We start from the raw sequence: 27,821 nt of genomic DNA on the forward strand, positions 1-27,821 counted from the left end.
AAATGTGCTTTAAAATACACCACTGTACCCCATATTCTAATACATGGATGTATACGTGTTGGAGGGCCACTGGCAAGGAAATCACCCACTTGTAGTGTTTGGCTGTTTCTCCTGCCTCTTTTTGATGTACCTTGATTGGCAGGATTTTAGTGACAGGGAGCCATTGGCCACTATGGAAGTAGTTCCTTCCTGCATTGCTGCCTGGGGGCTTCTATGTGTAGAGATACCTGGTTTGCATAGTAGCGGATAAAGGTTGTGAATCCCACCTACACCATACATGCTTTTTCTAATACTGCCTACCGCAGTGAATGCACTCATGGGTGGGGGGTGGGGTGTGCATGTTTAAATCTGGGTTCTTTTAAAGACACCTGATCGGATATAGGTGAACATCTTGAGATTCGTGTCTGTTTATTTTTTGGTCCTTGTGAAGTGAAAAGAGTGTCGTATGTGTAATGTTCTATGTGCTTCGTATGTGTAATGTTCTATGTGCTTGTGGAGACCTCTGTTGGATAGGTGCTCACTGTGTGTTGGAGCCTGTGTCTGAGTATTTAAATTGACATTGCATTTATATAGCACATACTACCCCCGGCGAGGTGTTGGTGTCTTACGATGAGTAGCCTGTGACCCAGGAGCCTAGAGTTTGTGGTTAGTCAATCAGTTACTGAGGGTTAGGTTTGCATGTCCATTCCATGCATTCACTTCAGTTTCTTTGTGGTACATCGTTGACATAGATGTTATCACTAGAGGGTGCTATGTGAGAAGAAATTGCTTGCTGGAATTAATATATATAATTATGGTTTCCAAAAGAGCTTGTTACAGGCTTCAGATTTAGAGTAATTCAATTAGAGCAATGTATAAATAGAAGAGGCAGATCTAAAGTAGAAGAGAATCAGAGGAGCATTTGAAAAAATAAGTGATAGAAGTAAATAAAAGTTTCACTGAAGGTCAATTTTTCATGCAAGATTTTTAGGAAAATAGTAGGTTGAGAATTTTTGCTTGCAATTCGTGGATGAAAGAAACAGTTTTAAAATCTGCACCTATGGAATGTAGCTCACACAATCTTTCCAGAGGCACTTAAAAGGTCACAAAGATACTTCCCACAGTGAAAAAGGAAGCCCTGTGCTTGTTGAGACCCCTTTCCTTCAAACAGTGCGACAAATAAGCACATTACATTACCCATAATAAAAATTTGAGAACACCCCAAAGAGACCCCTTTTATATACCTACTACTGCAGTATATTCAGTATTATAAAGTAAGTTACAGTTTATGCTAATTATATGCACCATATGTAACCTATTCATATAACATAAAACATATGTTATGTAAACACCCAGCAACTTAAAGATATAACAAGGCAATTCCTACACATTGTAGCAGTTAGTAGTATATTCAGAGCATGTTTGTGACCAATTCAAAACCTGCTTCCAAAGGTGCTGTCCCTTGCGGCCACCTGAAGAGCATCCCCACAGAAGACACCATGTCCAGCAGAGTGAATGTGTCTTAAGTCACCTCCACCTTCCAGCATCCGCCTTGTCTCATAGTATAATAGGAGGGTTTCTGTCAGTGATCCAAGTTTTAAGACTCCTGCAAAGGCAACACATAGAGGGACGCAGATAGCAGAGATGTGGGTACCTATGCATTCATGCACGCACAGCTGTGTTGGTCATGCTTGAGTGTGTGTTAGATGATCAGTGAATACGTGAGTGTGAGTAACTGCATGGATGTTTCGGTGAATACATCAGTGTGGGTGGAACAATAGATGCTTAGATGGATACAGTAGAGGTACACATGGATGTATGAGTGTGTAGGTGGGGGGTGCATACATGTGAACGAGCAGGTTTCAAGATAAATGCCTAAGTGCTGATAGATGGATAGCACACTGATTCATACATACACTCACTCATCAACTATTCATGCACACACTCATCCATACAGACATTAAATAACTCCTTGCTTTGAAAAATAGATTGGTCACAGTTTACCCCCAAATCATTTTTGACTAATTGTTCAGTGTACTGTGGTGACATTTTTTTCTTTTTTAAACACATATTCAGGTACCCAAAAGGCTATTTTATTCAAAATATCAATTTCGACTTTTTCAACTATGCTGGCATTCATCGGCCTGTTATTCTCTACACAACCCCGTCTGTGTACATAGATGATATCAGCGTTGTAGGAGATTTCATTGATGATGTTGGTAAGTTCTTGCATTTTCATTTTTTTCTTTTTCTTTTTAATATTTCTTCCATACAAATATTGTTGTGGCAACACTGAAAAACGAGCATTGGCAAAGTCAATGGGTCTTTTGTTGACTGCTATCCTTTTGACTTGCCCATGCATTTTTTTTGTTTTGTCATGCTTTTTAGTAAAACTTTGTTTTTGGAGGAAAAACGGGAAAGCAAAATTATTTGTTTGAAATGAAAGAGCACACATTGCCACTGTCGGTTTTACACTGAAAGAGATGCGTTCCTTGGAAAGGGCAGCACTGCATTACTCACAGTGATGTTAGCCAATAGGCGGTGTGGGCTGACCTGCTGCCTTGTGTTGTATGCTGTAGTGGGTGGAAGGAAAATGCGAATGACACAGTCGTAGGCCAATTGATGAAGAGGGCTTGGTGAAACACCCTATAAGTAAGTATTTTATGTGCAAATGTAGGTGTGTGTGTGTGTGTGTGAATACATATGTATATATATTTGTTTATATACAGATGCACATACAATACACGCATATACACACACACACACACACACACATTAGCTTAAAATTTAAATCTGGCTTCGTATGTGATGTGTGTATATGTCTGTATATTTAGATATAGATATATACACATACCTTCAAAGTTAGGTTTAAACATTTTAAATAAACAACAGTGCTTTACAAAGAAAGTTAGTTTGTGGGTGTCCAAATGTTCTGCTTTTGCTTTATTTCACCCGCCTTGGACTGTGCTTCTATAGTGAGAAGGGCAACTTTCCATGTAGAGAACCTATGTCTCTCTGAGGACGTAAAATTCAAAAATGAAAGAAAAGTCCATTATAGCTTTGCCCCCTCAACACAATTTTTTTATTAGAAACAATAGCTTTTGGGTGAATTAAATATTAATTAGGCCGTGTTACATATGGTACATAATTATTTCACTTTTGCAGTCAAATAAAAAACTGGAAACAATTTAAATGAAATGTTCATATATATTTCATGAAATGTCTACGCTTCATTAAACTACTGATAAATTCATTTCTCGATCAAGTCGGTGACCTTGCACTTGATTCTGCTGCTATAAAACTACGAAGAGTGCACGAACAAAGCAAGCAATTCTAGAACAAAATTAACAATTTAAGAAGCCTACCTTTGTATTGCTGGTGATGTCATGGCTAGTAACAGAGCTTTGCAGAAAAGTGGTGAACTTGAAAACTTGATGGTTGCTAATTCACATCCCAGCAGAGTCTATTAGCCCCTTTATTCTTCTGAAGGTGGCAAAGCAAGTAACAATAAAGTAAATTAAAGTAATACCTGCTAATGTCAACACTACAAATGGGAAAGACTGAGGTTTTCAATGGTATTGGCAAGTTTTTGTTTATTTATCATTGTTGTCACAGTACATTTTTATGTGATATATTAGAGCCCTTTTATATTTGATGGGGATTTAATTGGGTCTTTAAGTAAAATCTCCAATAAATTCGGTCAGTCATCATGAATAGAGTAGTAAAAAATGGCTTAATTACAGATGCTAAGATCTCTTAATTGCAAACTGGATTTCTAAGAGAATTTATGTGGCAGGAGGCCACCACAGTTGGGATTCACTAAGTGTTGCAAACCCTCATACGATGGTGTGCTTGGCAAGGTGGACCCAATATCCTAGTAATGAGTGGGACACAACTCCCAATCAGTGACTTGATTTTTGGGTCCACATTAGACTCCGTATATAGATCTTAACTGTGAATACTGGATGATAAATCACTGTGCATTATATATACTCTTTTGTATTCTTCCTAGTAACACCCCTCGACGATCAGAGTAGTTATTGATCCATGGACTGCATCTCTGAAACAAATACCCAGCATGGTAAACCCAGTTATCATTGGGCACACAATTTTGACTGGTGACCGCACTTAGAGCAGTTAAGACATGAGACTACTTGTGAATTTGAGCTCAAGGTGACCTAATCACTTGAAAGACTATTAAGTCATTTGAGGCGCTAAATGGAATTTGGCCTTGGTAACTCCCAGTTCTTTCACTATATACAACTGCACCATGCAGTTCATCCGCACGTGACACTCATGTTGGAGGTCCCAGAGTTCATGTCTTTAGAGAACAAACTTGCTATATCTCAAATGCCTCCCCGAGGCCGAATATTGGTGATGTATAGATCTCTCATCATTAATACACCTGGCATGCTTCTAAAACTGAGGGCAGAGTGGAAGAACCACTTGGGCTCATTGGTCCTGGAGGAATGGCCCTTCTCTATAATGGTTTACAAGCAATCTTCAATTTCCCCCAATACCATTTAATACTAATCAGATACCTGCACAGAATTTCTGACCCAGCATTGTCTTTGACATATGCAGAGAAGCTCAAATCCATCCTGTCTTAGATGCACTAAAGAAATAAGGTACTGTCTCCATACTATCATGCCATGCAGGAAACATTGTCCCTTCTGGAAAGCTGTGGGCAATACATTAGTTAGTCATTAGCTGCCCCATAGATCTAACTCTGAACTTGGTTGAAGATGAGGTCTTTACATATGCTGAAAACATCCTGATATGTTTGTACCAGGCATTGCCCAGAACAGGAGGAACCCTGATCTCCCCAGTGACTCCATATGGAAGACCAACTTTGATAGATGCATTATCTGGGAGAAACCAATATATGAGGCATGTGGATGCCCCCAACAGCATGATTAGATATGGGCTAAGTGGCGTGCATACAGAGAGGAACATTCTCATAAATGCGGGGATCATTGACCCTCTTTTAGGCTAGACTACCAAAGGCAATGTGTGGTGATATGGCCAATGTCAATGCTATTAAGTATAACGGATGTATTAAGTGTATTTGAGTAGAGTTGTGAAACCCACAATTTGATTGTAATATTGTCATGATAAATTGACCATACCTATAAATTAAACTTCTTACAAAATATGCTAACACCTATTAATAGCAAACAATGAGGTCTGTGGTTCTGGGGGAAGGAAAGATCCTTGGTATAATGCCTTATGAGATGACCTTGTGGTAAAGTCAACCAAAGAAGCATAACTTTGAGGATTGGAAGACGACAATATTCGGCATTTGGCCATTTTTGGCGTGCATCATTTTTCTTTTGTATGCAAGACAAGGTTCTGCTATGCTCACTGTAGTTATGGAAGCTCCCATGTGATTACATTGCTGTTTCTCGTCACTCTACACGACGAAAGTGGTATGGAGCCTTGTCCCATAAACTGAGTGTCTGTTCCCTCCAGACACACACACGTGTGTATTTCCAAACATTCTTTTAGTATACTTTATTTATTCTGACTTCAGCTAATATCTTTGTACACCTTTTCCTTTAGGTATAGTGAACTACCAAATATCCGTGATTGGTGCAAAAGACTATTCTTTGTTTTTGAAGCTGTATGACCGAGAAGGAAAAGTCGCTGCAACAGGATCAGCCCTTGCTGGTCAGCTGAAGGTTGCGGACCCAAAACTTTGGTGGCCATATTTAATGCATGAAAACCCCGGTTACCTTTACTCATTGGAGGTAATATATAGAATTTATTGCATAAACAATGTGTATACTAAAAGGCAGAAAATACACTTATATGTTTAATTTTATGAATGTCTACTGCAGAGATTTGTGTACAGTTTCCTTGTCAAGGATTTGAATCATAATGTGTGCTTATTAAACTTTTAAGATAAAGAGGTTCATTGAGTTGGGCAATAATATTAAATAAGGTTCGAGAGAGATTTCAGGTTGCAGTGTGTGCTGTGTTGTTCAGTTTTACTAGTCATCATTATGTGGGGAGTTTTTTGTTTCCAAAAACATTTGAAAACTGAAAGCACTAACAAAGGAGGGGAGAGATCAGACACCTTAACTTGAGTTAGTGGGTTGGACATTTACTAGGTGCCTTTGAAAACCTGATTTCCTCTTAGGTGTAATCTAAAGATTTTTGCGCAAAAGATAAGCCTTTCCTTTTAGCACGTTTTATTGCTTTTCAAACAAAAAGAAAACGAACCTACAGGCATCATTCCCTTAAGAGAACCAAGCAAATATTATCAACTAATCACAACAGACTTTATGTCACAAGTGTACTTTTGTTCTTTTAATGGACCACCGGTATGGCGCTCACGTCTGATCATCGATTGTTCCTCTTGCTATAGCATACATATGTAAGTTAGACAGTGTTCCTTTCTCCTGGAATTAACTTCATCACTTGTCATATCTCACAACAGTTCCTTCCATGGGCCCCAGATTGTTTTGAATTTCCCTGGGCATCCTCTTGCCTAAGGCACCATGCACTAGGCCATATTATTGCACCCATTGATTTAGTGTGGGAGTGGAGTGACTTGCCCACAGCCTATGTCCTTTCTTGCCATCACCATTACACCTGTCAGAAAACATTGTGTGTATTTGGGCAGTGTTATTCCACCCCAACTTCCCAGTAAAGAGAGGCCTTTTGTGAGAAAAGATGATATAACCATTATTTGAATGGTGTTAGATTTGAGATTGTGCAAATGGAAAATAGAAGAACATTCCATAACTTTAGAAACAAGAAGTAAAATCTCCCTTTTCTTGTGGCCTTTCATTGGTCTTGAACCAATACCAAATGTAAGTAGAAAAAATTTAACTTTATATTTCTATCTAAGTTATCACAGAACTGTGTTGGCTTTTACTTTGTGAGTGAAATCTCAGTGCTAACCATTGCATTTAACTTACAGTTTCTTCATATTAGAAGGGATCAAAACTTTCAAATTTCCTTGACATGAGAACCATTGCATGCCACTATGTTTTCAACACGAACATTTTTGGTACCAAAATTTTACGCGAATTGAGTTAACATTTCTTCATAAATCGATCACATCTGCACATTGAACTTGTTGAGTGACTAGTGCATCATAGATTAACAGAGCAACGAGTTGAAGTCCAGCCAGAACAGCTATTGCAACAAAATGTTTTGCTTTCTGGTTACTGACACTTGTATTCATTTCCAGCAGCTGATCTATTGACTTTTATAGTTGATTGTTGGACTGGTGATCTCAGAAATGTTTAGTCTGCCATAAAGGATTATTCGCCTCAGATGGGGTTATCCGAAACCAGTGAATCTTCGCTCTGCCCATTTGTGGTGTGGGCAGATGGATTTGTCTTTGAGTCCCACTTATTCCTGCCCACAGGGCCAAAACGCTGATCATAGAAATACAAATACCAAGCGTGTTTCAGAACTGTGTAGGTAAAGAGCGCTGAGGATTTTATGGACTCGCATTGTTCATCCATTAACGTTGGATTATAAACATTCTCTTACTCACATTGTACTGACAACTGCCATCTGCAGTACATTGCTTTTTACCTAGACGTGAGAAAACCCCATCAGTTTTTCTTTTAGAATATATATTTATTGTTTTTATGTATAGAATAACATTTACAATACAGTAACAAACATAATGCATCATTACTGTGCTCCCGGAATGCCTTGAATCTGTCACAGAACAAATGTAGAGTTAATAATCACCTCGTCCTCAACCTCCCTCGCCAACCCCCACCGGTCCATCCAAAGGTCACACCTGCACATATTGCAGCTTTTGCAGGCTGGTCATGTATTCCCATGCCTGAATACAAATGTTTGCACCCTGTCCCATTCTTCCCTACATAGGTGTCCCAGCCTCTCCATATTTTCTCTACTTTCTTCTGGCACCCTCATCCCATGTAGATTTCCTTCTACATGGTTTTATGATATTCCATTCCAATCTCTCAGTCCGTATCGAAGAATTACCTCAGTGCCTCCTTTCTGAGCAATCTCTCGTATTGCCACCATTCATCTAAAATTTGCCAATAACCTTTGCTATCAGAAGTGATCTTTCTGTCCCCAGACTCCCAGCAGCGCCACTCAACGTTGTAACTCGAGGGGTAGCCCCGTCGCCCCCTCCAATGAGCCCTTGACTGCCTCCCAAAACTCCCTTATGCATGGGCAGCTCCAGAGCACGTGGAAACGATTGCCTTCCATCCCTCAATTCCTGAAACAATTTGCATCTTCCGCCCTGCCTATCTTCTGCATCAAGGTATGGGTGTAATGGGCTCGGTATAAGACTTTGAGCTGGATCAGGTGAAAACTCCCCTTTATGGCCCCTTCTGCTGGAAATTCCAGTGCCTCCTGCCAGTCATCCTCATCTAGTTCCCCTAGGTCATGTTCCCATGTATCCCGTAATCTTGTCAGCCGAGGTTGTGTATTTCTCATGATTGTGCTATATTTCATCGAGATCAACATCTTGTCAACCCACTCATCACGTAATCTACCCTGTAGAGGAGAATCTTCTTGTGTCTCCTCCGGAGACGCACATTCCCTGAGGGCATTCCTCAATTGACCGTAGTGTAGCCACTGTGTCTGTGGCATTCAATATTCCTTCATCATGAAGGAGAAGGGAACTACTCTATGTGCATCCCACAGGCCCACTAGCTTGGATATGCCTGTGCTATCCCAATCCTGAAAACCTGTAGTGCCACCACAGGGCATAGCATGGAGCCCCTCCCACAACAGCACCATTGAGGTCAGTCTTCAGTCCCACCCCAGCTCGCTGGTCAAACCTTTTCAAACCACTGACACCATCTTTGACCCTGGGCATCCTGCCCCCCTGTAGTGCATGCAGGTAGCTCTTATTCCCCATTCCAATCCTGTCCAGATGAAGCACCGGGTCCACCCAGTCTGCCTAGGCCCAATCATTTACTATGCCCACCTGTGCCGCCTGATAGTATTTCTGGATATTTGGCAGGATCTTATAAGGACAGTTCTTGAGGACATGCAAGAACTGAGGGAGCGCCACCATTTTAAACCTCGCTGCCTTTCCATGAAGTGACATCAGCAGCCACTGCCGGTGTTTCACATCTTGCTCCAGTCTTTTAACTTGGGGAGGTAAATTTGCTTCGTTAGTGTGGGTCATTAGTGATCCAGATTCCCAAATACTTTTTTTTTTAATCTGTTTATTAAACGGGGTGCAGAAACAGCAGTATATTTCACTTAATTAACAAAAGAATAAGAATTTTACCTTCTTGTATTTGTTGACTTTGTACAATACGGTTACAATTTAGCGTACTGGCATGCAACCTAATACTGTGCAACTTGTAATTATAGTCACTTTGATTATTACAATTATATATATATATATATATATATATATATATATATATATATATATATATATATATGTTGGCATCACAAATAATGGGGGTAACATTAGACTGGAGCAGATTCCCAAATACTTAAACTTATCTGTCTCTGCTCATAATGGCAGAGCAAGTATTTCCCCCTTGTTCCAGTCGTCCAATGGGAACTGTAACGATTTACCCCAATTTCAGGCAAACCCGGAATGAATTCCAAAGATCTGTAAATTGTCTTGCAGTCTGTCCAAGGTCTGGCCTATATTCATCAGATATAGCAAGATATCACCAGCGTACAGTGATTTTTCGCTTGTCTTTTCCGTTGCCCCCTGGCCATCCCTAGACCTTCACATCTATTCGTACCCACTCTGCCAGGACTTCTATTGCCAATGCAAACAGCATCAGCTGAGAGTGGACACCCCTGGCGCGTTTCACTCTGTACTCTGAATTCTCAAAAGGTGTGGCCATTCACCACCCGGGCCATGGCCACCAGTCTACCATATAGCAGTGTGATCCATCTAATGTACTTGGGTCTGAATCCCATCTTAGCCTGCCCCTCAAACAGATACTCCCATTTCCCGGAGTCAAAGGCCTTACTTGCGTCTAGCGAGGCAATCACCCGCCCTAGGAATGAGTCCCTCCCTGCCGCCAAGTTGTTATGTAGTCTCCTCAGATTTTGCCTGGTCGAGCATCCAAGCATGATGCTATTCTGGTCCGGGTATAGTAGCTCCGTCACCACCGTCCACAGGCGGCTTGGTATGAGCTTGGCCAGGATCTTAATATCTGGGTTGAGTAGCGATAATGGTCGGTATGAGTCGCACCTGTCTCAGGGCTTTCCTGCTTTTGGAATGAGGACCACTATTGCGTGAAATGTCTGTACGAAAGACGCATGGACAGGGGCCACCGTCCACTGGACCAGTGTCCGGAACACCACAGCTGGGAAGCCATTCAGTCCTGGAGTTTTGCCTGTTTGCAGCTGTCTCAGAACTGAGGACACTTCCTCATCCGTAATATCTTCCTCCAAGACTCCTTTCTGGTGTGCGTCCAATCGCCACATGGAGCATAGCACCTCCTGCTCTGGGACCTGTAGCTGTGTGTCATTGAAAGTCTCTAGGTAGCTTGCAAATTCCTCTGCTATTTCTGTACTACCTCTTAACCAGGTCTCTGTGTCTCCCACTAGTTCTCGAATGAACATGCCTTCCTTTTCTCTGCTTCCTATCCATCCCAGCAGTTTACCAGCTTAATTACCTCCTTCAAAGATCAGTTTCTGTTTTGCCAAGTGGGTTGTTTTGATCTCTTGAGTGGCAACTGTCTGATATTCACCCTTTAAGGTCCATTGTTATCTTCCCATGGGAGATGGGGTTCCCCGCAAATTCCCATTGTGATGGAGTCGGCTCCCCTTCCAACTTTGTCAGTCTACCACACCTCTTCTTCCTGTCCCTAATTTCACCAGTGATTGACTCCTCTAATCGTGGTCTTGTATGCCTCCCAAAAAATAACAGAGCTCTGTACTGTGTTTGGACTTTACATCGAGGAAAATGCAGAGTCGACCTTCCTCGATGTAAAGTCCAAACACAGTAACTTGACCACCTGCTTGTTTGTTAAATGCCATGTGTCCATTTTCCACATCCTCCTCAGGTCAGTGGACAGCGTTACTTAGTGGGGGGGGGGGGGGGGAGTGATCGCTAGTTCTCCATGCCAGGTAGTTAGTTTCACCAAGTCTAGGGAGTGAGCGGCCTGTAGTGAAAAAAATAGTCGTGTCTCGAGTGCATGTCATGTGTCCCAGAGTAGAATCGTCATAGAGGACCCTCCAGATGTCACACAATACCATGGCCAGCATGAAGCTCTCTAATTTCCTTTGGTCGTCTCTCTCTACTCTCGAGCTCGTTTTAGCCATGTGGGAGTCCATTACTGAATTAAAGTCTTCGCCCAATTCCAACAATGTCCGGACAGGGGGGTGGGGCGGTGCGGCTACCAGAAAAACTGTCCCTATTTTTTTTAAAAGTGTGGCTGACTGGATCCCGGGTGGGTGGGGGGGGATATTGAGCAACAACATAGCCCCCCCCCCCCCCCCCTTCACATCTTTTCCAAGGGTCGAATATTTCTTTGTGAGATCGGTAGCTGCCTCAAGGCAGCACCTATTTGGTCCTCTGATTCTTTAAAATGATCAGCTGGTTTCCGGTAATCATCCCGCAGCAGGCTCGCCTCCTCCCCCACCATGGCAATCTGGGTTTTCAGAGATGACTTAGGGCCATATGTACGAACACTTTTTCCCATAGACACAGAATGGGTAAAAACCTTTGCTACATCTGGCCCTTAGTGTCTTTGATGGCTGGCAGAAAGGTTGCCGTGTGTGCTGCCAGGGAGTCCTCTCCAGCAGTCTGTTCAGGCTGACTGGTCCCTCGGGTTGGGTCTTGTGTCACTGGGGGCCCTTTCAGTGTGCACGGTTCAACCATTTCCCCCCTCAGTATGCACTTACTAAAATCCTTGGGCTGCATGTGCAAAGTAGGCCAGCAGCCAGAAATAATTCAGCACCCGGACCGCCCTTGATTTTGCGACTCTTGAGTTCAGCCCAGTGTTGTATGAGCTAGCCTGGCACTCTTGCCCTCTAGGTTCCTGTTATCCCGCCTTCCAGCTTCGCAGCAGTGGTTCTCCCCTGGCCCCCTCTCCTGCTCAGCCTCACTCCTGTCCAGGTACTTTCTCCTGAATGCCCAGGCCTCTTGTCTCACTCTTGCCGGCTGTTGCTATTGCCCTTGCGGTGGGATGCGTGCTTCTAGAAGTAGGCAGTTCGCAATCCCTCTACCTCCCCAACTCTATACATCGGGGGCGAGCAAGGGACAGCATCAGTCGGTCTCCAACTTCTCCGTTCGGACCCTCTGCCGCCCCACTAGCCGGGCATGGTCAGCCTTCTCCCATCACCAAGGAAATGTATTGGGCCCGCCAGTTCTCAAGAGATTGGTGCTCATGCGGCTGCAGGCAAGCAGCACCATTCCCCGAGGGCGGGCTGTGGATCCCCCGCCCGCAACATTGAATTTTGCGGGGAAAGAGAGGGAGTGGTTGAAGAGCCCCCGTTGCTCTGCGGCCCCACTCCTGGCCATCCCTGACGCTGGAGTCCTCTTGTCCTGCAGCAGTGGCCCCAGTCTTTGCCGCTGCATATCCCAGCCTGCCACTTGGAGGGGCCTATCTGTTTCCCACTGCTGGGAGCACATTCCTACTGTCTCCAGAATTGGGCCCCAAATTCAGTGCACCGCTTCCCAGGGGCATAGGAGACAATACAGGGAGTGCAGAATTATTAGGCAAGTTGTATTTTTGAGGATTAATTTTATTATTGAACAACAACCATGTTCTCAATGAACCCAAAAAACTCATTAATATCAAAACTGAATATTTGTGGAAGTAGTTTTTAGTTTGTTTTTAGTTTTAGCTATGTTAGGGGGATATCTGTGTGTGCAGGTGACTATCACTGTGCATAATTATTAGGCAACTTAACAAAAAAATATATATACCCATTTCAATTATTTTTCATTACCAGTGAAACCAATATAACATCTCAACATTCACAAATATACATTTCTGACATTCAAAAACAAAACAAAAACAAATCAGTGACCAATATAGCCACCTTTCTTTGCAAGGACACTCAAAAGCCTGCCATCCATGGATTCTGTCAGTGTTTTGATCTGTTCACCATCACCATTGCGTGCAGCAGCAACCACAGCCTCCCAGACACTGTTCAGAGAGGTGTACTGTTTTCCCTCCTTGTAAATCTCACATTTGATGATGGACCACAGGTTCTCAATGGGGTTCAGATCAGGTGAACAAGGAGGCCATGTCATTAGATTTCCTTCTTTTATACCCTTTCTTGCCAGCCACGCTGTGGAGTACTTGGACGCGTGTGATGGAGCATTGTCCTGCATGAAAATCATGTTTTTCTTGAAGGATGCAGACTTCTTCCTGTACCACTGCTTGAAGAAGGTGTCTTCCAGGAACTGGCAGTAGGACTGGGAGTTGAGCTTGACTCCATCCTCAACCCGAAAAGGCCCCACAAGCTCATCTTTGATGATACCAGCCCAAACCAGTACTCCACCTCCACCTTGCTGGCGTCTGAGTCGGACTGGAGCTCTCTGCCCTTTACCAATCCAGCCACGGGCCCATCCATCTGGCCCATCAAGACTCACTCTCATTTCATCAGTCCATAAAACCTTAGAAAAATCAGTCTTGAGATATTTCTTGGCCCAGTCTTGACGTTTCAGCTTGTGTGTCTTGTTCAGTGGTGGTCGTCTTTCAGCCTTTCTTACCTTGGCCATGTCTCTGAGTATTGCACACCTTGTGCTTTTGGGCACTCCAGTGATGTTGCAGCTCTGAAATATGGCCAAACTGGTGGCAAGTGGCATCGTGGCAGCTGCACGCTTGACTTTTCTCAGTTCATGGGCAGTTATTTTGCGCCTTGGTTTTTCCACACGCTTCTTGCGACCCTGTTGACTATTTTGAATGAAACGCTTGATTGTTCGATGATCACGCTTCAGAAGCTTTGCAATTTTAAGAGTGCTGCATCCCTCTGCAAGATATCTCACTATTTTTGACTTTTCTGAGCCTGTCAAGTCCTTCTTTTGACCCATTTTGCCAAAGGAAAGGAAGTTGCCTAATAATTATGCACACCTGATATAGGGTGTTGATGTCATTAGACCACACCCCTTCTCATTACAGAGATGCACATCACATAATATGCTTAATTGGTAGTAGGCTTTCGAGCCTATACAGCTTGGAGTAAGACAACATGCATAAAGAGGATGATGTGGTCAAAATACTCATTTGCCTAATAATTCTGCACTCCCTGTACATTTCTGTTCTGGGGGGGGACAGGGACAGCCTTGGGGACTTTCAATCAACCCTATACAAATCGCTTGTTGTTTGTGAACTGCAGGCTCCGATAAATATACACAATCATATATATTGGAAGTGAAATAGGGAGAAAGGAAGGCATGTTTTCACAGTCTGAAAATATATTTTATTGTTATTTACATTCACAAAGTAATTAGCTCAAATGTGAAAATAACATGTTGATTAACCTTGCATCTTCATGCACCAAGCAAATAAAGGTAGGAGGGTAAAAAGGAAGAACATACCCTTTGTGCCCCACACCCATCATGCCCTTCGCCTCATGCCAATTAGAACTGCACTGGAGATATCAAAAGCGATTAGGTACAACAGTTGTAAACTGTGCTCGGAAACCATAGTTCTAATAACACTTCTACTCCTGTGTGTGAACTTGGGAAGCTCAGCTCCACATCAGTCATAACTAGGAGCATTTCAACTGAAGAAGCTCTTGGAGTTACTGGCTATATAAACATGGATTCTTTAATCCCTGTATAAACTGCAGTCACTAATTTCTTTAGAATCGGCTGTTTGTGAGGCACCAAGTCGCTGCGTATAAAGAAAAGACATTCACTGATTATAAAGAAAAGACATCAGAAAATGACTGATAGGGTTATTACAGTCGAGTTCTGACATTACAATTCCTTCTGCCAGAGCTAGCAGCCAAGGTGAAAGGCAGATCAGGTCACAGAGCATAATTAATGCAGCTGTTTAAAGCAAAAAATTGAATGTTGCTTTTCTTTCTTCTGCTCTACTTTAATAGCTTGGAATGACAGAAGCTATGTACTAAGGTTTTGAGTGGTTTGTGGGAAAGTTGGTGGTGTGACCATGTATTATATTGGGTAAAATACCCCCTGCATACATAAGGATATTGCAAGTCACCTTGAAGTTCATACCTTATAAATAAGCATTGGCAAAGCCAATAGGTCTCGCCTATGCAAGTTCTATTGCCTTCGCCAATGTGTTTTAGGCATGCTGTACACTAGTAAGACTACTATTCAGCATGGCTCAAAGTTAATGGCATAAAGGAGAATGATGTGTCATCGAATGGTGTGGCGTAGTGTCAGAGCAGTGGTTCCCAACCTGTGGTCCGGGGACCCCTGGAGGTCCGCGCGAGCCTAGAAAATTAAAAAATATTGACAAAGTAGGTCCCCAGCTTCCAGTAATGACTCAGGCGGGGTCCCCGGATTCCCATGATGATTCAGTGGGGGTCCCTGGGTTCCATTAATGTTAAAATGGGGGTCCACAGAAATCAAAAGGTTGGGAACCACTGTAGTAAGTAGAGTGTCCTAGAATGGAGCAGTAAACTAACCTTAAAGGAACCGGGGTCCCTTGAATAAAATGCAACACCACTCCCATTAACGATTATATTAAAGTGCCTTGCAAATGGAATGTTTCATGTATGTATTCAATCAAAATATAAAAGATCAAATGTAGTGGGAAAACATCAACAGGGGAAATCGAGAAAGACTGGTATTAGGGCATTACACAAGTTATCTGGATGACCCAATGTCACCAATTACAAGAAAAATTTAAAAAGTAACCTATGTAGTACAGTGGTTTGGAGGAGGCTGGCCTGGTTTGTAGTGGGTACCTATGGTACTTACACCTTATACCAGGTCCAGTTATCCCTTATTAGTGAAATGTAGGCAGTGTCTAGAAGCCAGTCTCTCTAGGGGTAGCCGTAGCCAAGGCTTATCTAGGAGACATGCAAAGCTCAGGCAATACCACTGTAGTCACACAGTACTCACACACATGAAAGAAAATACTCAGTGATACAAAAATAAAGGTACTTTATTTTAGTGACACAAATGTCAAAAATACCATAGAGACTATACTCCCTTAGGAGGTAAGTAATACACCAATTATATACACTAGTATGCAGCAATAGCAATAAAAACAGTTAGAAAACAGTGCAATTAGTGAAAATCACAATGGTTAGAAATGGGCCTAGGGGAAACACAAACTATATACTAAGAAAGTGGAATGCAAATGTCTGTTTCCCACCTAGTCAAGTGGGGTATTTAGAGGGGCGCTGGGATTATTAGAAGACACCAAAGGTAAGTAATAAAACCCACCTCAGAGCCCAAGAAAGCAGGAGTAAATCACAGTAACTTTCCTAGAACACACAAGAACACGAGAAAGAAAATAATGCAAGAACCAGAAGAGACTTTAAGACACAAAGGGTGGATTCCTGGATCTAAAGACTTGTGGAAGAATGGGACTAGGTCCAAGATGCACAGAAGAGTCCAGGGAGGACAGTAGCCCCTGCTAACCCGAATCAAGGCGCAAAAGAAGAACCACTGGTGAAGAACAACAGTCAGAACTGCACCCAAGAAGATGGATGCGGGTTCCTGGTTGGTGCAGATGATATCCCACACCGGATGGATGATTGCAGTCTGGTTTGTGTCGCTAGATTCCACCAACAAGCCTTGGCACACGCAAAGCTCACGGTTTGCGGAAAATGGCACTGCCCGGGACCAGGAGGGACCTGGTGGACTCTACCCAGGAGGGGGAGTCAGGGAGGGCACTCAGCAAGTCAGAGAGCCCACAGAAGACCAGGCAGCGCACACAGGAGTCCCCCAGCATGAACACAAAGGAGTTGCAAAAGGAGGCCCACGCAGCACAAAAACAAAGGATCCCACACCCCCAGAGAACCACTCAGGAAGCTGTGCATCGCAGGAAGGAGTGCTGGGGGCCAGAGCTACATTGTGCACAAAGAATTTCGTAGAAGGATGCCAACAAGCTTTGGCAACTGAAAAACATGTAGTGACCAGGGGTACTGTCTTGCGTGGGAAGGCAAGCTCTTACCTCCACCAAAGTTGAACAGTAGGACGTCGGGAACATCGGGACCACTTCAGATGCAGGATCCATGCAACTCGTCAGGAGAGGGGACCCACGCAGATGGTCGTCGTTGCAGAGAGGCGCCTGCTGAAGCAGGGGAGTGACTCCTTCACTCCAATGGAGATTCCTTCATTCTTCTGGTGCAGGCTGTCCTCTGAGGATGCACGACCGGGAAACAGTTGCATTTGCTGGCAAGAGCTGAAGATACAATGTTGCAGAAGTCGTATTTGCTTCTTTGTTGCAGTTTGTGGAGTTCCTGGCGGGCCCAGCTGCAGTTTCTTCTTTGAGAAGGTGAAGTAAAGGATGCAGAGGATTCCTGTAGGAGTCTTGCAATCCAAATCTGAAGAACCTCCCAAAGGAGAGACCCTAAATAGCCCTGAAAGGGGGATTGGTCAGCTAAACAAGTAAGCACCTATCAGGGGACGGCTCGACACCACCTGCTGGCACTGGCCACTCAGATGCTCCCAGAGTTCGCTACCATCTTGGAATCCAAGATGACAAAACCCAGAGACCCTCTGGAGGAGCTCTGAGCACCACACCTGCAGTGTTGGTGGACAGGGGAGTGGTCACTCCCCTTTCCTTTGTCCAGTTTCGTGTCAGAGCAGGGACTGGGGTACCTGAACCAGTGTAGACTGGATTGTGCAAGGAGGGCACCAAATGTGCCATTCAAAGCACTTCCAGTGGCCTGGGGAAGGAAGCTACCACTCCCAAGCCTGTAACACCTATTTCCAAAGGGAGAGGGTGTAACACCCCTCTCCCAAAGGAAATCCTTTGTTCTGCCTTCCTGAGCTTGAGCTTCTCAAGCAACAGAAGGACAGAAACCTGTCTGAGAGGTGGCAGCAGCTGGGGCTGCCTGGAAAACCTCAGAAGGCTGGAATGGCAAAACTGGGGGTCCTCTAAGGAGCCCCCAGAGTGCATGAAATCATACAACCAATGCTTGCAAAAGCCCTAGGGTATGATTCCAACATGTTTGATACCAAACATACCTATGTTCGGAGTTACCATTATGTAGCTGGACATAGGTAGTGACCTATTTCCAGTACACGTGTAAAATGGCATCCCCTCACTCACGAAGTCTGGGAAAATGGTTCTGGAGGTTGTGGGGGCACCTCTGCTAGTGCAGGGGTGCCCTCACACACAGGTACTCTGCACCCTGCCCTCAGGGCTGGAGGACCTGCTATAGGGGTGACTTATAAGTGACCTAGTGCAGTGTAACTGGCAGTGAAAGGGTGCATGCACCTTTTCACGCAGGCTGCAATGGCAGTCCTGCAGAAGCCTTTGCATGGGCTCCCTATGGGTGGCAAATGAAATGCTGCAGCCCATAGGTGTTGGAAAATGGGTTATTGGTAAGGGCAGGTAGGTACCTACACTTAGCAATAGGCCACTAACCTCCACTAAGGTCCAGTTAGGTCTCAGTAAATTAAACCCAGCTCAACCCTTGGTAGCTTGGCAACGAGCGTCAAGGCTTAACTTAGGAGACAGAGTGTAAAGCATTCAAATATCACAAAACAGTAATTAAATAAAACACAGGAAACAGTTTAAAAATTCAAAACCAATTTATAAAAATAGATTATATTTTTATCTTTAAAATGACACCAAAACGAATAAAATCGGATAAGGGGAACCGGAGATATGAATTTTTAAAGATTTATTATTTTTTAGCGCCTAGAAACAAAAAGCGCCAATCGGGTCATCTGGTTGCACCTCGACCGGGGCAAAGTCAAAGTTTCAGGCCGACCGCGATGGAGCCCTGCTCAGCTACAGGCCGCGGGAGGCCTTGGTTAAAAGTTTACCTTCACACTTAGTCTTTTTTTCGAAGATTTTCTTCAGCGGGACGAACCTGCCAGTCAAATCCGACCTCCTGGAGCCCTTCTCCGGATACGCGATGCTGGAATCCTCGGTGGAGATTTTTACCTTCGGACTTAGTCTCTTTTTCAGAGATTTTTCTTTACCGGGACGAACCAGCAAATCAGGCCGGGTCGCGGTTGAGGCAAGCCGGCTAGAGTTGCCGCGGCGGGTCGGTCCCTCTATGGAGCTTTTTTTCCAAAAGTTGTCCAAACTTCTCCAAACTTCTGGGGCTTCTCCCAGATGTCCTTTTAAGGTTCTTTTGGGGTCCACAGCTCACCCCAAGGGTCCAGAAGTTCTGAGATGGTCCTTGGGGGGTGCGGACTACAACTCCCAGAATGCACCTGGCGCAAACTCCTTTTGGGCCACTGGACAGTGGTCAGCTGGTCGCTTTCTTCAGGAGTTGGTGCAGGGGACTCTGGATAGCAATTTTTCACCTGTAGCAAACAGGGAGTCCCTCCTTGAACCAGTTGAAGCCAGGCAAAGTCCTTCTTGTGGTGAAGCCCAAGTGTGCAGCTGGTGCAGTCCTTCTGAGTGCAGGTTCCAGGTGCAGGCCAGGGGTCCAGCAGGGCAGTCCTTCTTCTTCTGTTGTTCTTCCTTGTTGGATGTGGTAGGGAACGGAGGTGTGGGTGCAGGTCTGCCAGTTTTATCCTTGCTCCTGGGTGAAAAGCAGGGGGGTCCTGGTTCTCCAATCAGGTGCAGGGTCCTTCCCCCTGTGATGACCACTTCCTGGGAAGTGTGGCAAAAATCAATCCCAGGAGGCAACATTCTCTAAAAATCCATCATGGCTGAATCTGATTTTTGGAGGTTACATCTGGCTGAGCCCACCCACTGGTGTGGCTAAAAATCATAAACACACCCCTCTCCTGCCCTCTCCTAATCTAATCAAGGGGGCACCTAGTTGTCTGGGGTTGCAGGATGTGGGGGTGTTGCTGGTTGCTCCAAATGTCCTTCTCTGCCATTGAAGACCAGTTTGGCAGCCCTCCCCGCCTCACCATCTGCTGAGGGGAGATTCCCTCCCACAGGCACATTCCTTTGTGTGAAGCCAGGCCACTTCACACCTCATCAAGGCAGCTTGGTCAAGCTGCTCAAGGCTGGCCAATCAGAGCACAGCAGCAAAAACAATGCAGGGCTGAAATTGGCAACTTTTCAGGTAAAGTTTAAAACTCTTTACCTGAACAAGTTATATTAAATCCAACAACTGGAAGTTGTGGGATTTATTACAACAATTAATTTGATACCAAACTCTTGGTATGCATCATTTAAGGAGACTTTAAAAATTAAAATAAAGTCTCCCCATTCTAGCCTATGAAGGCCATTTACTACAATGAGGGAAAACGAATTTGGCTGTTTTTACCTCACCAGGGCTTATAAAACTATTTTTATAAGGTCCCTGCTTATAGTTACATGGCACCCAGCCCTAGGGGCACATAGGGCACACCTTAGGGGTGACTTATATGTAAAAATAAGGTAGTTTAAGACTTTGGAACTACTTTTAATTCCAAAGTCGAATTTGCATATAACTTTAATTTAAAAGCAGCCAGCAAGGCAGGCCTGCCTTTAAAATGACACTGGGCACCTCAGCAGTGCACTACCTATGCTGTGGTCCCTAAACCTACATGCCCTACCATATACTAGGGACTTATATGTAGGTTAACTTAGCCAATTATAATTAGCCTAATTTGCATATTGATTTTACACAGAGCACAGGCCCTGGGACTGGTTAGCAGTACCCAGGGCACCATCAGAGTCAGGAAAACACCAGCAAAAAGTGGAAAATGGGGGCAAAATGTTAGGGGGCCTCTGCAATCAGCCCTGTTTTCTCACAATAGGGATCTCCTGGAACCCCAATGCCCTGCGTACCGAAGTACCATATACTAGGGACTTATAAGGGGGCACCAGTATGGCAATTTGGGGTAAAATACTGGGTTATCAGTATGCAACAACCATAATTTAAGGGAGAGAGCATAACTACTGGGGTCCTGATTAGCAGTATCCCAGTAGACACACTCAAACACACTGGCAAACAGGCCAAAAGTGGGGGTAACCAAGCTAGAAAGAGGATACTTTCCTACAAGGTTAGCATCCACAATAATGATTTACAAGCTTTTATACACCGACTTTTACATGAATGACTCAAATAGTGAGTCAAGAAGTCATTAGCTCGTAGTACCTATGCTTATGCCAACTTAAGTACAATATCACAAATTCAAGTCAAGGTACTTTGGCCGATGATATTTCGATCCCCTAGACAAGTATCAGGATCATCCTAAGCCTTCGTTGCGCTTGAGTTAAAAGGGTTACAGAGTGCTTGTAACCAAAACGGCTAAGATAAATCTGACTCACGTCTCATATGAATGAGAAGGCAATCAATGGAGATCTGAATCTCTAATCAAGCGCCAATGCCATAAAGTAGTAGTAGAGTGGAGTAGTGTCACAATGTAATAGAGTGTCATAGAGTGGAGTGGCAGAGTGTCGTAGAGTGGAAAGGCATAAAGAAGTGTGAACTGGAGTAGAGTAAAGTAACGTGAAGTGGCATAGAGAAAGTTGGATAAAGTGTTGTTGAGAATAGTACATTGTTGTATAGTGGAGTGGCATAGAGGGTTGTGCAGTGGCGTTGAGCAGAGTATCGCATATTGAAGTGGCATAGGGTGGGGTGGAGTGGCATAGAGTGGGGTGGAGTGGCATAGAGTGGTGTAAAGTGGAACGGAGTGGCGTATAGGGAGTTGTGTAGGGAGTTACAGAGTGGAGAAAGTGTTAGAGTTTAATGGAATAGAGTGTCAGAGTCTAGTATCATGAGTGTAATGTCAGAGTGAAGTGTCATAGAGTGGAGTTGGGTGGTCTAGAGTGAAGTGGCATAGAGTACAGTGGTGCAAAGTAGATTGGTGTAGAGTGTAGTGGTATAGAGTGCATTGGTTTTGAGTAAAGTGGTGTAGAGTGCATTGGTGAAGACTGCACTGGTTTAGCGTACAGTACAGTAGCTTAGAGTGGAAGAGTAGAGGGGAGCAGAGTGGAGTGGCACATCATAGATTGCAGTGGTTCAGAGTGCTGTGTCATAGAGTGAGGCGGTGCATCGTAGAGTGGAGTGGTGCAAGGTAGAGTGGCATAGAGTGTAGTGGCATATAGGGCATTGGTGTCGAGTGCAGTAGAGTGGCATATAGTTGAGCGGTGCAGAGTAGAGTGCCGTGGTGCAGAGTATAGTTCAGTGGCAGAATGCAGTGTTGCAGAGCAGAGTGTCATAAAGGACAGTGGTGTAGAGTAGAGTGGCATAGAATGCATTGGTGTAGAGTGCAGTGATGTAGAGTGATGCAGAGTAGAGAAGAGTGGCTTAGAGTACAGAGGTGCAGAGTAGATTAGAGTTGCATAGAGTAGATTGCTGCAGAGTACAGTATAGTGGTGAAGAGTAGATTGTTGCAGAGTGGAGCATAGTGATGTAGAGTGTAGTAGCATAGAGCGGTGCAGAGCAGATTGGAGTGGCGCAGGGTACATTGGAGTGGTGCAGGGTAGATTGGACTTGCATAGCATAGAGTGGAGTTGCGTAGATTGCAGTGGCATAGAGGAGATGATTTCAAAGTAGAGTGAAGTACCCTACAGTGGAGTGGTGTAGAGTAGATTAGAGTGCAATGGTGCAGAAAAGAGTGCAGTGGGACCGAGTACAGTGGCATTGAGTGCATTGGTGCAGAGTAGAGTGCATTGGTTTTGAGTAAAGTGGTGAAGAATGCACTGGCAGAGTGCAGGGGTGTAGTGTACAATGGTTAGAGTAGAATAGCATAGATTGCAGTGGCATAGTGTAGAGTGCTGCAGAGTAGAGTGGTGTAGAGTGGAGTGGTACAGCATAGATTGCAGTGGCGTAGAGTAGCACAGAGTGGAGAAAAGTGGTGTAGGGTGCAGTAGCATAGGTAGAAATTGTTTCAGAGTAGAGTGAAGAAAAGATAATATACTTCAATATGCTTAAGTATGTAACGATAACAACAACATAAATAATAATGCTAGGCATAATAGCCCAAAATGAAGTATGACTTCTCCCTGTTAGTCACGCTGTAATCAAGCCCTTCATTACCTAGATAACAAAACATTAAACATAAATATTAGAAAAATATACCCTTCTAATAGCTAGATGCTTGTGTGAATAGGTAAAATCTGGGCTCAATCTCGACCTCACTGTTTCACCAACTGGTGTGATCTTAGTCAAATGCAAATATTGTGTTTCACAGTCTCCTTTCTAGCCTGCAGGCGTCAGGGTGAGTGGGACTGTGTTTCCTCTTTAGATCTTCCTCATTGTCTTGCAGCTCCTCTTGAAGGCGTCCTGCAGTGCTCCTCTTCAAGGCGGCAGGTGAGGGTAATCATCAAGAACTCTTTTCTCCTCCTCGTGCCCTTTGTTCTTATGAGCACCCTTAATGCCCACAGCTGTGAACAGGGCAAACAAAAGGGCAGAGGGCTAGGGGGCCTCTAGACTCACCTTCATTCTGTTACCATCAGCTTGGAGGATGGTCGGTACAGGGCTGTTATAAGTAGCGCTTTTGTGCGCTAATGGCCCTCTGAATAATAGATGTGAGAGGGGAAATTATTTTGTCCCCTTGTCCCCCCCCACCTTCGACCCCGTGCCCGCCACCCTACAAAATCTTGGAGGGGATACATCCCCGCGTCCCCCACACTTCCTACGCCCATGCCGCTTCCCTTGTCCATCCCCTCCTGACGCACTAGGGCCACCACTGCTTCGCCGCAGCTGTCCATGTATCCCAGCCGCGCGATCTGTGCCTGATCGGTGCCATCTTGGTTTTGCGACAGCCGACTCTGCCCCAGTCTTGGTCGTTCGCCACTTGGCTTGGGACACAGGGGCTCCCCACAGCTCTGTTAAAGTAGTCCCCTTATTCTGTGTGGACAGCGGGCAGTTGTTGTCAGGATCTCTGCTCCCGTTTCTTTGGTAGGAGGTAGAGCTCCATAGGTTGCGGCCTACACCATGGCTGGCTAAGGCCATGCCCTCCACAATTAGTTGTTTTTGATATCGAAATATTTAAATTGATGGTACAAATGAAATCGTGGAAGGAATAGATAAAACTAGTGCTTTCTAAATAAATCCTTCGGAACCAATGTGCCCCATACAATATACACCCAACTTCATTTGAAGTGTATGGCTCATCCTTCTTCTTCTTTTTTTTTTTTTTTTTTTTTTTTTTTTAAATCTATCTTTAAGGGTTTTCAACACGTCTTTAAGATTAAGCATTAGTGTGCAATAAAGACGTTAGCATATGCAGACTGCATTCAAATAATGCTTTGTTGTACTGTTTCAGGGTAATTATATGAGATGCCCCCCTTTCCTTTAGCTCTCCTCCCCACCAACTTGAATAGATCACATGACCTTACTTTCAAGTCATGAGGTCTGTGTGATCTTGTGCAGTTTTAACCTTTGTTTCCCTCTGCATCCTATGTAATCGCCACATTTACAGGGTTCAACTCGAACAGGAGCATTCATTTGAGTACCTGTTGGCTACTACTTGCAAATCTAGCAGGGCACTGATTAGTGTGCACCGTCCTGCTAACTGTGATTAAAAATTAAAAACATCCCAAATTTTCAATTCAGTTTCAGCTGTGCTTTAGAAATTAAATCAGCACAAGTTTAACTGGAGTTGAAGTGTGAAGCTATACCAAATACTTTATTTTCCCTGTAGTAGTAGAAACCCAACAAACTACTTTCTAGATATATATATATTTTTTTTAAGCTACTGCTGAGGGGCAGTCCTCTAAGCTGGACACAAACACACCACATATGGCTTGTGATAACCCAAGGACACAGCTTGATCGATACACCTCCTTGCCTCACTGAAGAGCAGCACAGATTTCTATACTTTGAGTCTTTATTTTCACACCAGCATCATTTTTAGATGGTGGCAAACTTTATGAATACCACGTTTTCTGTTGAATATGTGTTATATGAAGTTTCGACTATATGGGCGCATGTGTAGTCCACCGGCATTGTGACCCCTTCAACTGTCTATCAATGGTTACTTCTGCCAAAAAACGTTTAGGAGGAGTTGTGGGACACAAAGTGTTAACTGAGCTGCATTGATTGGGATGAAGGGAATTAAATGTGTGTTAAATAAGGAAAGTCTGTGGACCTTATATTTTACAAGAATATATTTATGAATGGTGGAGGCAAGTTCTAACAATACTTGTCCCTTTCTAGGTCTCGCCTGCCAGATACCACAAGCTGTCTGGTTGCAAAAGACCTATTGTGAACTTACAGTGGGCTTACAGCTGCCAATTACTTACTATTAGTTGGCTTTATTGCCACTCTTTTGTGCTTGCTTCTTACTTGATGGCTTCCCTTCTTTATCTTGTGTTTGCTATTCCCCCTCCCCGAGCATAACCACTTTGCAATCCCACAGATTAACTGACTTGCACTGCTCACATTTTGGGAACCATTCTTATTCATTTCATTTCAAACTTCACGAGAGCCGTCTCCCGCGTCACCCCTACAAATGCTCACCCACCCCCTTTGTGCTGTGTTTCTCCCCATCCCTTCCATCCTGTCTGTAAAAGCACAGCAACGAGGATATTTATCGCTGAAGAGTACACTTTACGGGCTTTTGTCTTATTGCCTGCATTCCACATTTTACATGGAACCACAGGCTTTGGCACACAAAGACATTCATTGCGCAGAGGGGAAAGGCCTCTTAGCACTCAGCTTTCATCTGAGGCAGAAGGTGTACTTAGCATGACACTTCTAATGGAGGTGCATAAATCTACTTCCTGGACTACTGTAGAAGACCAAATGGTTGAATCCTGTGAATAAGCATGTCACTTTCCATTCTGACACTTCCTTATTCGTTGTGTTTGAAAAGTAAACTCTGATATTTATAAAGATTGAAAACACTGAATTCATTGTACAGTTTTGAGATACAATGAGCTATGTGTTTTTCCTTTACTACTTTGATTTTTTTTCTTTCACTTTTTTAAATAATACTTTACGAACATTGTCAAATGCAACAGGTCGGCACTCGCATTATAAAGGCAAGAACTATTGGTTTTGCTAATGCTTGTCTTAATATACTTGAGAATGAGGCAAGCAAGTTTTTCATATAGTCAGAATCTCATCGTTTTTCTCTGTTTGTTCCTAGCTGAGAGCAGATTGCAAACTAAGATCCTGAAATAACAGTCTGCGTTAGCACAGAGGTAGGATCGAAAGAAGAGTGTTGCACTGTCCTGTTAGATGATTGATTCCATGCCAAGGCACCTCCACGTCGCGATTGCACTGGGTTGTCTCCATCATGTCTCTTTATTTGTATAAGTAATGGAGCTGTGCTGACACTGGGTACGGTGTCACTCTAAAGCACTGTCCCCCTGCCATGGAGCAAGTGGAGGGAAGAGCGAGAAACAGGGAGCGCACTGGGTGGGGGGGGGTATTTTGCAGGGTGGAGCACATGAGGGAGAGAGCTGGAAATACATCCACTCTCATGTAGTGCTTAAGCACAAAGTGGTTCCCAAAATGTGAGCAGTGGAAGTATACACGAAGCAAGCAATTGAGAGAGACAGTAAAGCCAACCAATAGTAAGCAGTGGGTGGGCTCTAAGCCCATGGTAAGTTTTTGGTATGGTCCATAAAAGGCTTTTGCCTACAGACAACTAAAGCAGTTGTCTGTTGTTAATTGTTTTAAGAATAAAATATCTAAAAATGCTTTACAATCCATGAGATGCCAGTCATATGTGACTGTTTTACCATTTGTGTGTGTGTTTTTTGTTTTTTTCTTCACAATTGCCTTTAAATACATTGCACTCTGGATTGAATATGTCTCTTTTGTTTGTGGTTCAGGTTAGAGCAACAGCCCAAGCCGGCAGCAAAGTATATGAGGATGTGTATGTGCTTCCAGTGGGGATCCGCACAGTAAAGGTCTCTGGGAACCAGTTCCTCATCAACGGAAAACCGTTTTACTTCCACGGTGTCAACAAGCATGAGGATGCAGACGTAAGTGAGGGATGTGTGCAAAGCTCTGGTCTCTCTGCGTCAAAGCTTGGAGCGATAGGATGTGTTGGTTGGTGTGTGGCCCAAGGTTCAGCGCTCTGGGTGTAAAGCATTGAGGTTGTCTGTGAGTGTGACGAGTTCGGCCCTCAGCGTCTCGCTTGAAAGAGAAGCTTTGGGAGTGATGTGCGCAGCTTGTGTCAGTGGATGTGTGCGTGCAACTTTCGCAGTGTGTCAGTTAGACGCTTGTGTTATTCTGTTGGGTGGGTTTGAGAGATGCTTGAAAAGTGTACTAGAAAATAGGGCCGAAACTACAGTGTACATTTCTGTGGACAAAGCTTGCGGAGTGTGTATGTGTTGGAGGTTGAAGCCTGGAGGCATCTGGACTGCAACCTTAGGTTCACCCATTTACAAAGGCAGTGAACCCCTTCCCCCCCCCCCCCCAAATTAAATTACAACCCTCCTGCCGTGCACTGCAACTTCTATGTCCCAATTCATGCTTGTGCATAGCTATGTGACTAATAGTCCACATTTGCTGGAGGTTCTATATCAACAAGTAATGAGGTCATTTAATGAATACATAACTGGTGTGTTCTACAGGTTGGGAAATAATTCTTGTAACCCTCGTCATTGGTCTTGCCGGTCGCATAAGTGATCTGATACCACAAAGTGCACTGTGATCATCGGTCCTCTCAGTTCCTTCCTTTATTAAAGATATATTACAAATAAGGAAGGGGCTGACTGGGGAGACCCTGTCAATTGAAGTTTAGTTTGAAGACCATGAATCGGTCAATCTGCTGTTTCATTTTTTCATAGATTCTCTACCATGCTATACAGTTTCCGTGAGTCCAGCCATGCATCTACTCAGACCTCCTGTCTGAGGACACTACCCAAACAGGTCTGAGGGACTGCTACATCAGGGCTATGACAGCCCCTTATTCATGTCGGCTAAAACACCTCCAGAGA

General features: G+C 44.0%; 1 protein-coding gene across 1 annotated transcript in view; it reads left to right on the top strand.

Moving 5' to 3' along the window:
* GUSB (glucuronidase beta) overlaps positions 1-27,821 on the top strand; it is a 159,125-nt gene that overhangs the window by 65,756 nt on the left and 65,548 nt on the right. The window contains exons 4-6 of the mRNA XM_069226881.1: positions 2,056-2,198; positions 5,542-5,729; positions 26,709-26,861. Coding sequence (XP_069082982.1) covers positions 2,056-2,198; positions 5,542-5,729; positions 26,709-26,861 — 484 coding nt within the window. The remainder of the gene's footprint in view (positions 1-2,055; positions 2,199-5,541; positions 5,730-26,708; positions 26,862-27,821) is intronic.

The sequence above is a fragment of the Pleurodeles waltl genome, chromosome 3_2 (genome assembly GCF_031143425.1).
Source record: "Pleurodeles waltl isolate 20211129_DDA chromosome 3_2, aPleWal1.hap1.20221129, whole genome shotgun sequence".
NCBI lineage: Eukaryota > Metazoa > Chordata > Amphibia > Caudata > Salamandridae > Pleurodeles > Pleurodeles waltl.